This window comes from Pseudopodoces humilis, chromosome 2, assembly GCF_049639895.1.
Source record: "Pseudopodoces humilis isolate 2021_Gansu_Grassland_sample_001 chromosome 2, ASM4963989v1, whole genome shotgun sequence".
Lineage (NCBI taxonomy): Eukaryota > Metazoa > Chordata > Aves > Passeriformes > Paridae > Pseudopodoces > Pseudopodoces humilis.
Window position 1 is genome coordinate 101879359 of NC_142201.1, and position 16452 is coordinate 101895810.

A 16452-nucleotide genomic window follows, 5' to 3' on the forward strand; every position below is an offset into this window, starting at 1 on the left:
TTTCTTGTTCCAAAACCTCCACTTGGTATATCTTGTCAGGGTGTGTGCATCTTTGATTTATTGAGCATGCACTACAACACCTGTTAGCTTTATTCTCTTTCTCAAGGGCCAGTACCAAGGGATCAGATGGTGGTCTAATCTCACAATCTCTCTGCCACTCGGGGTGACCCCAAAGAGAAAAAAGCATACCAGCATAAGTCACTTCCAACCACTTCTGTTCACGCCAGAGAAAAAGCAATAACTGCAATAATGTTTCGTAGTCCAGTGTACCATTTGTGGACCACCTCACACCTCTGTCAAGCCTATAAAGTGGCTGTAGCCCTGAAAATTAAAACCTTCTGATAATGTTTTCATCGTTTTAGTTACTTTCCCAGGAAAGTTCTATAAACAGAAGTTGTTTATCACATTCCTTCTAAGAAACATCTTTTGATGGACGTTTTTTATGACTAGTGTGCTTGGGAAGGTGGTAACTTAATTATCCAATCCCTGGTCATTGTCGAGAATCTATAAATACTGGAGTCAGAGAATAAAGGTTGGGCTTTTCTGTTGTGACACTGAGAGGTGTTTGTGTGAATCATTTTGTGTCCTTTAGCGACAAGTGGCCACCATTATGTACTAAAAACAATCTCCCTCTTGGTTTCTGTACCATCAAAGGCAACCAGCTCTTTCCAATGTGTTAAAATGCATCCTAAAGGGCTACTCTTAGGAATCTCTTTGCTCTCACTTGCCCCCATGCTGGAAGTTCTTTTTCTCCTAATGTCTCTCTACTTTGTTCCAATGTCGAAGCTTCACTTTGTAATATTCTTGTACCTGAGTGTACTGGGCACACTCAACCCTAAGGATTTCAATAGGTTTTTGTAGGGTCCCTGAGACTCCATTCTCTAATAGCTAAAATACCTTACCACTGCCCTGTGCTACTTTACCAGTTATCAACAAGACTTTTATCGCTATCTGGGTGGCTTTATTTTCCTCTGAATGACAAAGAAAACAGATTTCTCTTAGGGGTCCTCCACTTTAATGCCCAACGTCAGACCCAAGGTTCCTGACAAACTACACAGTGAAACGCAATGCATGTACTACAATCACAGCCTTTCCTTAAACAGAAAAGTTCTTTCACACTGGGTTACCAGCGCCCCTTATTCCTAGGCACAGAACGTTAGTTAAGAAAAAGTTAGCAGTATCCAATTATAGCTTTTGTCACTAGATGGCAGCGTTTCCTCAAAATGTTCACCACACCAAACCACGGTGGGGGAACTCGTTATTAAAGGGGTTCACTCAGCCAAACATCCCCCCGAAAACACTTCATCCTTCTCTAGCCACTCGCGGTTGCCCAGAGTAGAAGCGTAGATTTGGACTGCCACAATCACAATCACCGCGTGCTAATAGCATGTCTGAAACACACACGTTTGCTCACCTTTCAGGACACACACACACACATACAATAACAAAACAATTTATGTCTCAAGCTACACAGATTGCTGCTGCTGGGCTGAAACTGCATGGAGTACCGTGTGGACTATATTTGCAGTGCTTCCCAGAGCCATGGGTCGGGTCCCTCGGCTGGTGCCAGACCTATGTCTTGGAGACACACGCTCCCTCCGTGCGGGCTTCTAGTAAAACTTACCATCCCTTATCAGACAAATTACCTTGCTGGATTTAGCAATTTAAGCTTCAGCTTAAATTAGATGTTTTCTGAAAGGTATTTTATATGGGGTTTTAATAACATTTTATATGTTATATTAATATATATATATATATAAATAAATAATGACCCCATTTCTTAACTGTGTCAGAAAAAACCTATAAAGATAAACCAGATAAAAACTTAAAGCCAGATCTTTCTATTTGCCTACCTAGGCTCCCAGCTTAGATGGAGCCGAGAAGCTGTAATGGGAATGAATTACGACTTTATTTTGCAGCCAGCCAGTTATGGGTTGAGGGATGAGAAAATGTCTGTCCATTCTCCATCTGATGCTCATCTGCTTCCAGCCTCTCACAGATGCACTGAATTGTAAATTTACAATGCAATCCGGTCCAGAAGAGCCATGACAAATGAGGACAATTGGACAGTAATGCCAGCAGAAATGACCAAATACTTAAGCAGCTGAGGCAATCTGAATAGATATGTATTAGGGGATGGGGATGGAAAGGCCATCTGGTCCACAACCAAACCAGAGGGCTTGTTACATGGATTTCCACTCAGAATGAATAAGGTTACTCATGGCTACTCTGTAAAAAGACATGGTTACTCTGTAAAAAGACAAATCTTGTAAATACAGGCTCTTTGGGGAAATGTTTAGACAGCACAATCCAGTTTTACCCTGACTTTCCAGCCGCTGGTCATGTGTTGGCATTCCTTTTCCATTTGCTAACGGTCTGACATTTACAAGATGTTGGATGCACAAACAGCAAAAAAACCCCAACCAAACAAAAACCAACCAAACAAAAAACAACCCAAAGCAAAACCAAAAAGCAGCTCCCAATCTGGGGTTGCCCCAAGGGCCAAGTTTGCTTTTGGGAAAATCCTGCCCTGCTTTCTCATGGAATAAATATATTTCCCCTGATAAAAATTTAGGTATTAGGTTCTTGGTTTCCCCAAAGCCTCTGCTGGGTCAGTGCTTCCCCTCTTCCTTCTCTTGTGGTGGTAGAAGCAACTCAGACTCTTCTTCAAAGGGAGGGGAAATCCTGACTAAAAAAGCAATGACCATTTCAGTCATTAAAGCTGTGAATGATCAACTTGCAAAATGCATCATAAAGGTGTCAGTTGTGCTTAATAGCATTTGGATGGCTTTATGAGTCTGCTCTGAGAAATCATCAATGAAATTACCCTAGAAATAAGCAGATATGAGCAGAAGGGTCTCACGTGGTAAAGCACAGGCTCTGCTGCAATGATCCAGTGTTAACCTGTGGTTAGTAGACCACTAGTGAGCTATAAAACCATGAGAAGGTGTTCCACAGAACAGAAACCACGTGTATTGTGTATTAATACATTGCTGAAGTCTGTAGACATCATCAAGGGATGGTCCTGACTATAATCAGTATCCAAAAGCTAATGCAGAATTGTACAAATTATCCTCATTTAATTAACTTTTTATAGTCATTATTGTATAATTGTGCTTTTTTTAGAGCAATAAATTTATTATTAAATTTAATTTATTAAATCAATTTCTTATAAATAAATAATTATTAATTGTTATTATAGAAATTAATTTCCATTTTAATATTTAATATTTTATTTAAAATATTTTATTTATTTCTTTATAAATAAATATATATTTATTTTAAATATTCTGTTTATTCTCCCCAAATTCATCCAGACTATTTCACTGGTTTCCAAACACAGATGCAAAGTGCAGTGTATCTCCAAATTGCTTGGATGCTCCTAAGACTGAAAAGCATTTGGGAAATCTTTAATGCCCTTACATTTTGAATGAAGTACCTTCTTCCACCCAGCCTGAGTGTCAGGACGTAAAAGAGGGATCAGTAGGTGAGAGATGTCAGTGGCATGAAGTCCCCAGGCAATTTAGCTGTCATGTCCAGAGGAAATGGGCCATACATGTGGGATTCACAGTGGGAGTAGGACATGCCCATGGCACATGCCTCATCTCTGGAAGTGTTCAAGACCAGGCTGGACAGGGCCTGGAGCAACCTGGTCTAATGGAAGGCATTCCTGTCCATGGCAGGGATTGGAATGAAATGAACTGTCATGTCCTGTCTCACCCAAACCATTCTGTGATTCCATGGTTTCTTCAAAGATGGCATCTTGGAAGAATGTAGCAGCCAGGTTTCCCCACTGAGTGATACAATATCTGATGCAAATCTTGTGGGTTTGCCCCAAGAATTTGCCAGTGTCATGCAAATTCAGATAGCTTTTCCCTGTGAAGGCCAGTGATTGTAGTTCCAAGATTTTAGTACTGAAATTAGAGCTGCACATTGAAATATTGGTGTCCAAGGAAGAGAGAGGAAAGCAGCTCAGGAGATGGTGGTTCAAGGGTAAGGCAGTAAAACAGAGTGTTTTCCTTGCCTCTTCCTGGGGAATGAGTTAAACATTGGGTTGAAACACACAGCAAAAATAAAGACAATTACAGGTCCTGAAAATCTCAGCTAAGGATTTAAATATAATAAATAAATAATGCCTTGGAGGGGAGTAACAGAAAGTTCTTGCTTCACAGGACGTGGCTGGGTGCATAGGAACCCTGAGGAGTCAGGGAGGGCCAAATTTTGTCTATGTCAAGTTCTAAATGGTTTTCATTCAAGCTTCTCCCTAAGCAAAGAAGAAGAAAAATTTCATAGTTGCTGAGAGTTTTGCTAATGGAAATAGTCAATAACCATAATTTGAGCTTGGCTTTCTCTTAAATTCAAAGTAATTTCTCCATAACATCAGGAAAATAAATGGCCTTTCTTGAGGTGGCAAAAACACCAAATAAATCAAAATTTTAATTGACTCAAAAACATTTGCCAGCATTTCAGATTTAATTTGTCTGATGAGATGGAGTCAGAACATAAAACCAAGCAGTTATTAGACCATGAATACACATTAGTGAATCATAACAACAAAAAGGGAAGGAGCCACAACCCTAATGCCCTAAGAAGCAGCTTACCCGGAACAAAGCTTGACCAGAATCTTCAAGTACTGCAAAGACAGGAAGTACTTTGGACCTGATTAGCCTAAGAGATTTGATAATCAGGATGCCTTGGAAAGAACAAACATAGATTTGAAGATTGCAAGAATGACCAGACTGGTGACAGGAAAGACTGAATCAATTTCTGCAAGTAGAAGAGATTTTGCAAAAAATGTGTAAGTTTGTATGATGCTTAACCCAATCATTGTAGTAAAAAATTACTAGCCTTCCTAGAATGGTATATAAGCCTATGTAGCCCACAGTAAATTTGGATTCTTATCACAACTCAGTTGTCCCCATCTCTCTCAATCACTGATATTCAAGGACCAAATCTTTGATTTTTGTGTTTTTTACCAAAAAATGTAGATTTTAATAGATGGATAAAATATTACTACCCCTGAGATTGTTGTTGGAAATGGGTTGAGAAATGCACAGAAGCCAGGTATGTGGTCACACAACATCCCTTCCATCTCAGGACTGGTCCAAAGCACCTCTTGAGCATCCTGGAAAAGAGTTTTTCCTAACTGAGCCACTTGGGAGCTGAAGCAGTGGGGAATGTTTCTGAGAATGAGTGCTCTTCAAAACCCCTTTGCATACATGGGGAAACTGGAACAGGCAGTAAGATGACTTTCTCAAAATTAAATTACAAACTGAGTCAGCTTTTTTGCAGACTTATAAAATTGCAGTTGAACCATGCTGGCAGTCTCTGTGTTTGCTGACCATCCCCAGTAGCACCACTGGAGTGAAAAGTGCCTTTTTTCAGAATGGAAGCCAAAAGATCAATGCAGAACTGAGCACCCAGAAATCAGATCTATGAGAGCTTGTGCTGAACACCGTAGGCCATAGAATCACAGAATGGTTTGGGTTGCAAGGGGCCTTAAAAAACATCATCTTCCACCCCCTGCCATGGGCAGGGACAACTTTCACTTGGGAGATTGCTTCAAGCCACATCTAGTTTAGCCTGGAACACTTCCAGGGATGGGGCAGCCACGGCTTCTCTGGGAAATCTGTGCCAGGGCCTCACCACCATCACAGCCAGGAATTTCTTCCCAGTATCCCATGTAACCCTGCCTTCTGTCAGTGCGAAGCCATTCCTCCTTGTCTTTTCACTCCATGCCTTTATCCAAAGTGCTTCTCCAGGTCTCTTGGAGCCCCTTTAGGTACTGGAAGGGACTTTAAAGTGTCCCCAGAGCCTTCTCTTCTCCAGGCTGAACAATTCCAGCTCTCTCAGCCTATCTCCAGAGCAGAGAGGCTCCAGTCCTCCTCATACTGTGTGCCTTGGGATGGCTCCTCTCCACACCCTACAGCAAACCCTTCAGCATAAGCTATTTTGGGAATCTCTATGGGACTGTGGCATTGCTAGAGCTGGGATTTGGCCTCAGCACCTTCCCTCCCCACCCCACTGGCATCCCATAGGACAGTGCATTCATTTGGAGAGGCACTGACCAAGAAATTCAGCCCAGGAAATTTAAGGCTGATGGTTCCTGAGTGGCAGCTCATGCTGGGAGACACATGATGGTGTCATATCCACTGGTGGACAGAGAAATTGAAAAAATGTGAATGAATGACTTTGCAGAGTCTGTTTTTACTCCCTGCTGCTGCCTGTTCCTGCACAACTTGCTGTCACTGCATTTCAGTTTAAAAGACTTATTAAAAAAAAATAAAATCACTGGAAAGGGGCTAAATTGACTGGCTTTGCTTTGTTTTCAGCAGAAAAGATGAGATTTATTTTTAATTTACCTGCGTCTCTGCAATCATTACCTGCTTTCCAGCTATGTTGCTAATGAGTGTTAGAACCATCATTTTACTAATGGAGAAACTGAGGCATGGGCAGTGACTGTAAAATTCCTCAGGACATGGGTAGGGGTTATTCCTGGGATCTGAAATCCCCTTGTCTGGCTCTGGTGCTGCACCCCCAAGCCAGTGACACAGAAATTGCACTTCATTGATACAATCTTACTGACTGCTTTTGCACACATCTTTATATATGACTTTTCTTACAGGTAATTATAATGGAGAAACAATTGCAGAAGCAGGGAAGAGAGGTAATGGTCCATGTGGACCATTTGCTCATGGCAAATGAACATGAGCAGTAGACCTCCAGGCTGACTTGTAAAGGAGAAAAACAGCATGTTTTAGATTGGTTTAGTAAGGAACCAGGCTAAAAACTCCAACCAACATGTATGGATACAGAAAACAGGAGGGTTTTCAGGAAAAATAAGCGTAAAATATATTTCCACATGCTGGAAACTGGAGTCAGGGCTGCTTGAACATGTTGGCTGGTTTTGCATAGACTGAGTTGCAGTCCTGGACCTCTTTAGCTTAAAAGAGCCTACAAGAAAGATGGAGAGAGACTCTTTACAAGGCAGTGTAGTGACAGAACAAAGGGGAATGGTTTCACGCTGACAGAGGGCTGGGTTAGATGAGATACTGGGAAGAAATTCTTCCCTGTGAGGTGCCAAGGCCCTGGCACAGGTTGCCCAGAGCAGTTGTGGCTATCCCATCCCTGGAAGTGTTCCAGGCCAAAATGGATGGGGCTTGGAGCCACCTGGTCTAGTGGAACGGGTTTTTAAGATGATGAAGAAGATTATTTTTAAGGTCCCCTCCAATCCTGGTCATTTTATGCATTTATGATTCTAAAATCTTTCCAAATGGGTTCAGTGAAATTGTGCAGTCCTACCTCCAGTAAGCAAAACCCATAAATTCCAGAAGGAATTTACCTTCCAAGCAGTGAGCCAGAAGAGATATCAACTGCCACTTCAATGCTCTGTCAATCATGTTGTTGCTTTCCAATGTGCAGAGCCTAGCCTGTGGGCTGGCAGTGGCTGCTTGGTCAGGACTTACCAGCCGTGCTTACCCAAGAAGGTCTGTGGAGGCAAGTGAGCCTGCCAAGGCTTTCCCTTGGAGGAATGTGCCTTAAGGGACCTGTAATAAACTTATCTCAACCCTCTCCTGGAGAGATACCCCTCAGGTGGGACCATCCTCTCTTCTCATGGTAAGCTATCCCATCTTGCTTTGGTGACTATGCTGATCCTTTGTAACCCATTGGTTTTCTCCCCTGGTACCACCCTGGCCTTCCCCCATAAAAACCCCAGCTCCTGCCCAGTTCAGGGGGGAGCTGCTGTCCCTGGCTACCCTTCACAGAGCTGCTGGACAATAAAGGCTGTCTCTGTGGAATCACCACACGACACTCCTGTCTCTCTGTCTCTGAGTCGGCCCAGGATAACCTCACAAGCTGAGCTGAAATCACTGAGCTGAAATCACTGAGCTGAAATCACTGAACTGAAATCACTGTGCTAAAATCACTGAACTGAAATCACTGAGCTGAAATCACTGAGCTGAAATCACTGAGCTGAAATCACTTGCAGCCACAGGCTGCCCCTTGCTGAGGTTACCTGGTGGGCAGGAATTCCCAGAGATCCCTCAAAGGCTGTCTCTTGCAGGACTGCTCCCTGTGGGAAGGTTGTGGCTTCCCAGGCCAGATCAACCGACCTGGCCTGGCCCACCACAAAGGTCCAGGCAAGGAAAGTCAGGCTAGGAAGTTAAGGTCAGGCTGGGAAGGTCCTCTCCACATAGCCACCTCATGATGGGGGGTTCCTAGGAATCAAGGAGCACATGCACCTGTAAGGAGAGTTGTTTCTCTTCTTTAGTGAAACTTGTTAGAGTAGGTGATGATCAGGGTAAAGTGGGTGGATGTGTGAACATGCCAAAGGGAAGTAGGGTTTTTCTCTCTTTCAAAAATAAAAGGAACTTGCCAATTACAGAGTGACACATTGCTTTTAAGAGATACTGCTTTAGATGGCAAATTCCTGTGTCTGAAATCTATAAAAAAAGGTTGAGATTTAAGAGCTTATGCAATTATATTTCTGCCAGTGGTGTGTGTTTTCCCAGCCCAACATTTCAGTTACACTGCCTTCCCCACAATGCTTCTTTCTCATTTAATGCCCAGAAATGATTGAGGACAACCCAAGCCTCAGGGGAACCACACAGGCTGATCATCCCAGCATCTCCATGCTTGGCTACAACATAAAAAATGTTGACTTAGCACCAAGCTTTCACTAACAAAACCAGAGAGCCAGCCAGTGAAGCAAGAGGCAGCAGGACATGGGTTCAAGGTGCTGCAGTGCCACATTATCATCATTCACAGGCAGCAGCCTGTGGGTTGTGCTGAGGTGCTGCTGCTTTGCTCATCTCTGACAAATATTGATATATTTAAACATAATATGGAATAGAAAAACACAACCAGATGTTGCTGGTTATTGGGTGACGGGATACCTGATAGCCATTCCCACTTCTCCAAGGACTGACATTTACCTTGTGACACCACCACATCTCCACCCCAGGGGCTTTTCAGAACAGACCATGCTCTCCACAGCATGTTTATTAACCACCTCTCCACCTTCTGCTCCAGCTGCCCCAGGGATGATGCTGCCTCTTGGAAACTGGACCCACACTGGGAGGCATAGCAAATGCAGGGTCTGGGGAAGACAAATCACCACTTGTCCAGAAAGAAACAGACCCTGAACTCCCAACAAAAGTTCAAACCAGTGTGGTTTGGGATAATCAGATTAGTGCCTTATGAGGAGTAAAAGGCCTTTAAGACCCCCCTGTAGTTGCCCATCCAGGGTTCTGTTTCATTTTGCTCAAAAAGGAAGTGTAGGCATGCTGTGGCATTTCCTCTTCAAGGTTAGGCTGGACTGGGCTTGGAGCACCCTGGTCTAGTGGAAGGTATGCCATGGCAGGGGCTTGTAATGAGATGAGCTTTAAGTTCCCTTCCAATCCAAACCATCCCATGATTCTATGATTCTCTTCCCCATCTTCTCTTCTACCTCTTTTCCACAGCAACCCTCTGCTTAATCTGTTGAGGAGCAGGAAGATGTCCTCAACCAGATCTTTTCACAGACCGAGAATGGGAGAAACCTCCCAGAGATCTGGCAGTTGTATTTGCAGTGGGCAGGCTGGAACCCAAACAAGCACCTAGGCATGACAGGTCTTTGTCACACCCTCAGCAATACTAATTGCTGAATATTTAATATTTTGGTAGAAATTGAAAGAAATAGGATTAATCTGACAACATCCATCCAGCTCTGTCCCTACTAACAGTAAAGGGGAAAACATAGAATCACAGAACTGTTTAGGTTGGAAAAGTCCTCTGAGATCACAGAGTCAAACTGTTCCCCCAGCACTGCCAAGCCCGCCACTAACTTATGTCCCCAAGTGCCACATCAACAAAGCTTCTGAATCCCTCCAGGAACGGGGATTCCACCACTGCCCAGGAAAGCCTGTGCCTGGTTTCCTCTGAGGAAGCCATTTTCCCTCACATCCAACCTAAACCTCCCCTGGCATAACTTCCCATTTGCGTTAAATCAGAAATCTCTTAAACTGGTTAGTCAGGCCTGTGAATTGTGAGCCAAGGCTGCAGAGCCAGACAGTAAAAACAGGTGGACAAAGCAAATTCCACCATATAAAAACACTGATGTGACTTGGGATGGGTATTCCAATGACCAGGAAACTTCTATTCGTCATAAACAGCAGGATATGGTGAAATCATTGAGCACTGATTTTATTCTGAGGCAAACAACCTTCCCAACTTGTACTTTTGTGTATAAATTACTACAATGAGGCAGCACCACTGTAACACCTGTGCATTTATGCATGGAGAAGATGCAGAGTTGTTGTGACCACAGGCACACAGATCCATTTTAAACAGACCCCCCTGCTATATAAAGGGTGGCTCAACAGTTCCCCTTGCCAGATGAAAGGAGGAAACATTCACTGTCAAGCAACACCTGAGAACTCACCAGGCAGAAATGGCTCCAGGTACTTTTTATTACAGTTTTAAAGGATTTGTCAGTGCTGCCATGTGTGTAGGGTGAGAGGAGATGATGATGGGGTGGTATGTGGTGGGATACACACACTCTGTGACAACCCTAACTTAAAGTATGGCAATTTATAAACCAATGAGTAAGAATACCTTTCCCTGAAACGTGACTTTCCTTCATTAATTAATCTTTAGCCTAAACAGGCCAAGTCCTACAGGGTCCAGGGCATTTCTCCTCCAAGGGGTATTTGTCTGAGATTAAGTTTGTGGTCTTTGCAGCAGACAGATACTAGTGTGAGTTAGATGTCACAGGCTGAAAATATTTAGGGTTGACAAATTCTTCAGTCATATCCCAGAGTGTCAGTCAGAGCACAGGCAATGTGCTCTCACCCCAGTGAAGCAGACAGCCAGCATCACATTAACAGTACAGCATAAACCATGGCTACAGTGAGGTTCTTCCAGGCCCTCACTTGGTGCTCATCATCCACTGCTTGCTCATGTGTGTAGTGCACCCTCAGAGTGCACCATGCTCTTTTCACATGGGCAAGGACTCATGAGAAAAGGAAAACCTTGAGTGTATCATGTGAAAACATTGGGATACACACTAGTTTTCATGGAGCAACCATGACTCCTCCCAGGAAAATATTGCTGGTAACACTAGGAGAAGCACAAGTTCTTGGTGGGGGTAGGTCTCGGTAAAAAGGGTTTCAAAGAATTTTGGAGAAAGCTAAGCTTACTCTTGGTGCCAACAGGCACCAAGGAAGATAAGCGTTCAGCCAGCATGGACAGAAGAGAATGGGAATTAATTCCCAGCTGCCACTCCCTCCTCAACGCAGTTTCCTGAGGACTACTAACACCTTCAACTGTGCTTTGCTGCAGGGTCATGGTTCTCTCCTCTTGCCATTGCCATGATCATTCTGGGACTGCAGTGGCCACAACAAGCTGCCACCTTCCCGGCCATACCCCTTTCCAGCTTGTTTACCAACGCTGTGCTGAGGGCTCAGCACCTTCACCTCCTGGCTGCCGAGACATACAAGGAGTTTGTAAGTGATGTGGCCTCTGCTCATCTCCTCCACTTTATCTTTATTGCTTCAGGACTCTGTAACAGACACCTTTCAACTATTGGTGTCTCCTTTGTCCTCTTTTGAGGAGGAGAGAGGGTGTTAACAGAATAGCACAGGTTAGGTCTCATCAGACTAAACCCTGTTTTCTCCTCTCAGCCCTCTGCCCCCATACTCTGTATGTCCCCCTTCTCAGGACCATGGCTGCACAAGATCAGCTGTGACATGGCATAGATGTGTGATAAGACTTCCCTGTGTTGGTCACTTTTGTCCCTGGGAGAGTCTGAGTGCTTAAAACTATCTAGTTTCTTCTGCCGACAGGAGCTGGCATGAGCTGTCACTTTGTCAAGAACTATCCTTTGGAGTCTTTTACTCCTTGGGAGAACCTAGTTCAGATGTGGTTCACCTCAGCACCTTGGCTTAGGAAGACCTTTAGGCCCAGTGGCTATTGTGCCAACCTGATATTCCTGCTTCCCACCTACCAACCCTGTCCAAAGGCACCTTATGTCTCACGTTTATTTCTTGCAAGGAGTAACCATTCAGAGCAGCTTTGGAAGTGTCTGAGGTCTTGTCCAGAACACAGGCAATAGATCTGAGTGTATTTGGGATGTCTCCATAGGAACGCACCTACATTCCAGAGGACCAAAGACACACAAACAAGAATTCCCAGGTAGCATTTTGTTACTCGGAAACCATCCCCGCTCCCATGAAGAAGGATGATGCCCAACAGAAATCAGTAAGTTTTTTTCACCCTCAGGTCAAGCACAGACATGCCTGAAGAGCCCAGCTGTGCTTCACTGCAGGAACAGAGGGTTTTCATCTGTGAACCTTTGAGTGTTTCATCTCTCTCCTCCCTTTTTCATTACTTGAACCAAGCATAAATAAAGAAATACTATTTTGGGCTACACTATAAATCACATTCCTACTCCAAGCATGAGAAAAGCTATTGTCTGCACAGGACACAGGTCAGGGTGGTGCCTCCCAGCATGAAAACTTTCTGTCTGCTGAAGTTGTAAGAGTGGTGGCACATCTCCAGGTATTCCAAAGGGTGCAGGACACACTGTCAAATACTCCTGCACAGCTTTGACCCTTTCCTGTCTTAATTTCAGGACACTGAGCTTCTTCAGTTTTCCCTGATTCTCATCCAATCCTGGCTGACCCCGATGCAGTACTTAAGCAAGATGTTCACAAACAATCTGGTTTTTGGCACCTCAGACAGAGTATATGAAAAACTAAAGGACCTGGAAGAAGGGATTCAAGCTCTGATGAGGGTAAGTTGCAGCATGTAGCGTGACTATAGAATTGATCTCCCAGACAGAGGGCACTCAGCTCTCACGGATCCAAAGACCTTGAGAAATCTCACCACCATCCATGCTAAAGACCAGTGGCATCCTTAGGACTTTGTTTACCTTTAGATAATGAGATCATGATACTACATATTGGGTTTCATTGCTAGGGAGGATAAGAAAACGAAAATGTTAACATCCATCACAAAGCACTACTGATCAGGAATCACAATTCACACCCAAAGTCTTCCCAAACACAGCAACAAAAAAATATTCAGTTGTACTAACAGCAAAATAATGTTTGCTGCATCTCCATGCAAACTACTTTGAAATGTGGCAAATTTTGTGATGATTCACAACATTTTATAAAAACATCTGTGTGCAGATGGAAGCCTGCACTCTGGTGTTTCCCTCATACATTATTACAGCATCCAGAGAGCTGAAAGGTGAGGGGTGATCCTCTTCAAGGAAGAACTAACCACAGATTCACAGAATGGTCTGGGTTGGAAGCGAGCTTAAAGCTTGTTCCAACCCCATGCCATGGCAGGGACACCTTCCACCAGACCAAGTTGCTCCAAGCCCAGTCCAACCTGGCTTTGAACACTTCTAGGAATAAGGCAACCACAGGGTCTCTTGACAACCTGTGCCAGGGCCTCACCATCCTCATAGGGAAGAATTTCTTCCTAATACTTTATCTAAATCTCTCCTCTTTTAGTAAAAACCATTCCCCCTTGTCCTGTCTCTATCTGTCCATGTAAAAAGTCACTCTCTAACTTTGCTCTAAGTCTCCTTTATAATCTACTTTATTTTTGCACTCTTATTTTAAATGAAGTTGTGCATTACCTGCCAGGACACTTTTTCAGTTATGTTTATTCTGTAATTAAGTTTATCTGGCAGGTTCATGCTGTAGCCAGAGTTCTGAGACCTGCAGCTGTGAGAAATGAGTCTGGAATATTGTTTACATCTTCCAGCATTAAAATTATTCTGAATGTCAGGCTCAGTGGGTAAACAGAGACCTTCTGTCCTGGCACTTCAGTAGGAGAAAGTAGGGGTAGGTATGAGTACTACTTCCAGATTTTTGTGTGGGTGAGAAATTCTTTACTGTGAGGGTGGTGAGGCACATGTTGCCCAGAGATGTGGCTGACCTTCCCTGAAATTGTTTAAGGCCAGGTCAGATGGGGCTTGGAGCAACCTGGTGTAGTGGAAGGTGTCCTGGCCCATGGCAGGGGGGCTTCAGATGAGGTGGTCTTTAAAGTCCCTTCCAAACCAAACCAATCTGTGACTTCACGATTCTATGATTTTGGTCCCCATTAGGTATGTGCTTGGACATTAGGAAATGGTGCACAGAAACCAGAAAACAATCATATTTCACCCATTTATGGCACCTTTTTTTAACCAAAACTTTCCTGTTTGTGGCAGCTGGTGACCACAGCAGGGCAGGAGGAGTGCAGCTCTCAGCTCCAGATGTACATGGCTTGGGTCTCGGTCAGAGATTTATTTGCTGGCAAAGTGGGAGAAAAGAGAGAATTATTTGCCTGGTTCCCTGTCTCCTTGACTGGAGGAGCTACAGAGAGACCCTGAAACTTTCCCTTTAAGACCCCAAAGACACACTCCTCCCTCCCTGCAGCCCTGTGCCCAGCTCCCTTCTCACTGTAGCATCACCCCTGCATCACCGCTCTTCCTGCAAACACACACACTCAAAATATGTTTGAAATATGCTTTAAGACTGGAGGAAGAAACCCCTGACCTCATTTAAAGTTCAATGGGAGCTGTGGCACTGGGCCTGTAGAAGATCATAGAATTATTGAGGTGGTAAAAGACCTCCAAGATCACTAAGTCCAAGACTAACCACTGCCTTGTCAACCAAACCGGAGGACTGTGCCATGTCCAGCCATTCCCTGAACACCTCCAGGGGCAGTGACTTCACCACCTCCCTGGGCACTCCCTTCCAATGTTTAACAATTCTACCTGTAAATAAATTCTTCCTGATGTCCAATCTGAAACACCTCTGGCACAGCTTGAGGTTGTTTCCTGTTGTTCTGTCACTTGTTCCCTGGGAACAGAGCTTGACCCCCACCTGGCTCCACCCTCCTATCAGGGAGTTATAGAGAGTGAGAAAGTCCACCTAGAGCCTTCTTTTCTCTAGTCTGAGCCCCAGCTACTTCACAGCAACTAGTCAGCTACTTCAGCTGCTCCTGAAGCTCCAGACCCTTTCCCAGCTCTGTTCCCTTCTCTGGACATGCTCAAGCACCTCAATGTCTTTGTTGTAAGGAGGGGCCCATAACTGCCCCTGGGAAGTATCCCAGCAGTACTCAGGACAGGGGGGCCATCATGGCCCTGGTCTTGCTGGACACACCATGGTTAATGCAAGCCAGGTGCCATTGGCTTCTTTCCCACTGGGCACACATGGGCTCATGTTCAGCCACTGTCAACCAGTATTCTCAGGGCCATTCCCAGCCACTCTGCCTCAGCCTGAAGCACTGCATGAGGTTATTGCGACCCAAGCTCATTCCCAGGCACCCACCACCTCCTCCAGCACCTCTCAATCCTCTTGCAGGAGCTGCAGGACCGAAGCCCACAAGGTCCCCAGATCCTCAAAGCCACTTATGAGAAATTTGACATCCACCTGCGCAGTGAGGACGCACTACTGCAGAACTACGGCTTGCTCTCCTGCTTCAAGAAGGACCTGCACAAGGTGGAGACCTACCTGAAGGTGATGAAGTGCCGGCGCTATGGAGAGGGGAACTGCACCATTTGACACCAGGGACAGTTCTGTTCCCACTCCAGCCTCCTGCTGACCATGGCTGCACTACTTCTCTGAAAGAAAGCTGGAGAATAAACTTGCTACTGCCAACATGTCTGTTTTTTGGGGTGGGACAGGCTACTCTGAGGGGCTGGGAAGGGGGAGCGGCCAATGGGACAGGTTGGATCTGGGGCTTGGGATGTAGATATGGGATTAAGAAAGCATATTTGGAGCTTGGGGGGACAGAGGATTTAGGGGTAGATTTGTACTGGGGAGTAGGTTTGTTACTATGGGGTTAAATGTTTCTGAAAATCATGAAAAAGTTGGGCACAAGAATGCTTGGTATTAGGGATGGCTTAGCAAACTAAAATGTTTATAGTAATGGGAACTGGTACTTGGGTCTCTAAGATACCCAGAGATAAGATTTGTACATGTTTGTATATGAATGGATGAGCTAACTCTAATGAAGCAATATTGATGAAGTTAATGAAGCAATATTGATAAGGTTGTTATAGTGATTACTGCTACAGCTGAAATTGTATAAATATGTGCACTTTGGACAAAGAAAATGGAGCTAGATTTGGGTTGCTGATACCCCTAGTTCCTGTGTGCCTCAATAAAAGCACCTGCATGTAATCATTCTGTGATTATGTGTGTTGCTGAATGCTAACAGGTTTAGGACTGTGGGTAGATTTGGGGCTGGGGAGCAATTTGGGAGTAGGTTTGGGCCTGAAGTGTGGATTTGAGTCTGAGCAGGGTGGATTTGGAACTAGGGGGTGCAGATTTTGAGCTGGCGTGTGGATTTGGAGCTGAGGGTAGATTTGAGACTAGGGGGTGGATTTTGGGTTGCAAGGGATAAAGTTTAACCAAAACATGTGGAGCTGGGACTGATCATTGGATTTAAGGCTTGACGGAACGG

At 44.5% G+C, this 16452-nt stretch overlaps 1 protein-coding gene across 1 annotated transcript; it reads left to right on the forward strand.

Annotated features, from left to right (window-relative positions):
- Window positions 1–11321: 11321 nt before the first annotated feature.
- On the forward strand, window positions 11322–15548 carry LOC102108332 (somatotropin-like). The gene is made up of 4 exons (XM_005524151.2): window positions 11322–11486; window positions 12124–12240; window positions 12614–12775; window positions 15348–15548. Exons 1-4 carry the CDS (start codon window positions 11352–11354, stop codon window positions 15546–15548), a joined length of 615 nt encoding a protein of 204 aa, XP_005524208.2. The 5' UTR covers window positions 11322–11351.
- The last annotated feature ends 904 nt before the right edge of the window (window positions 15549–16452 follow it).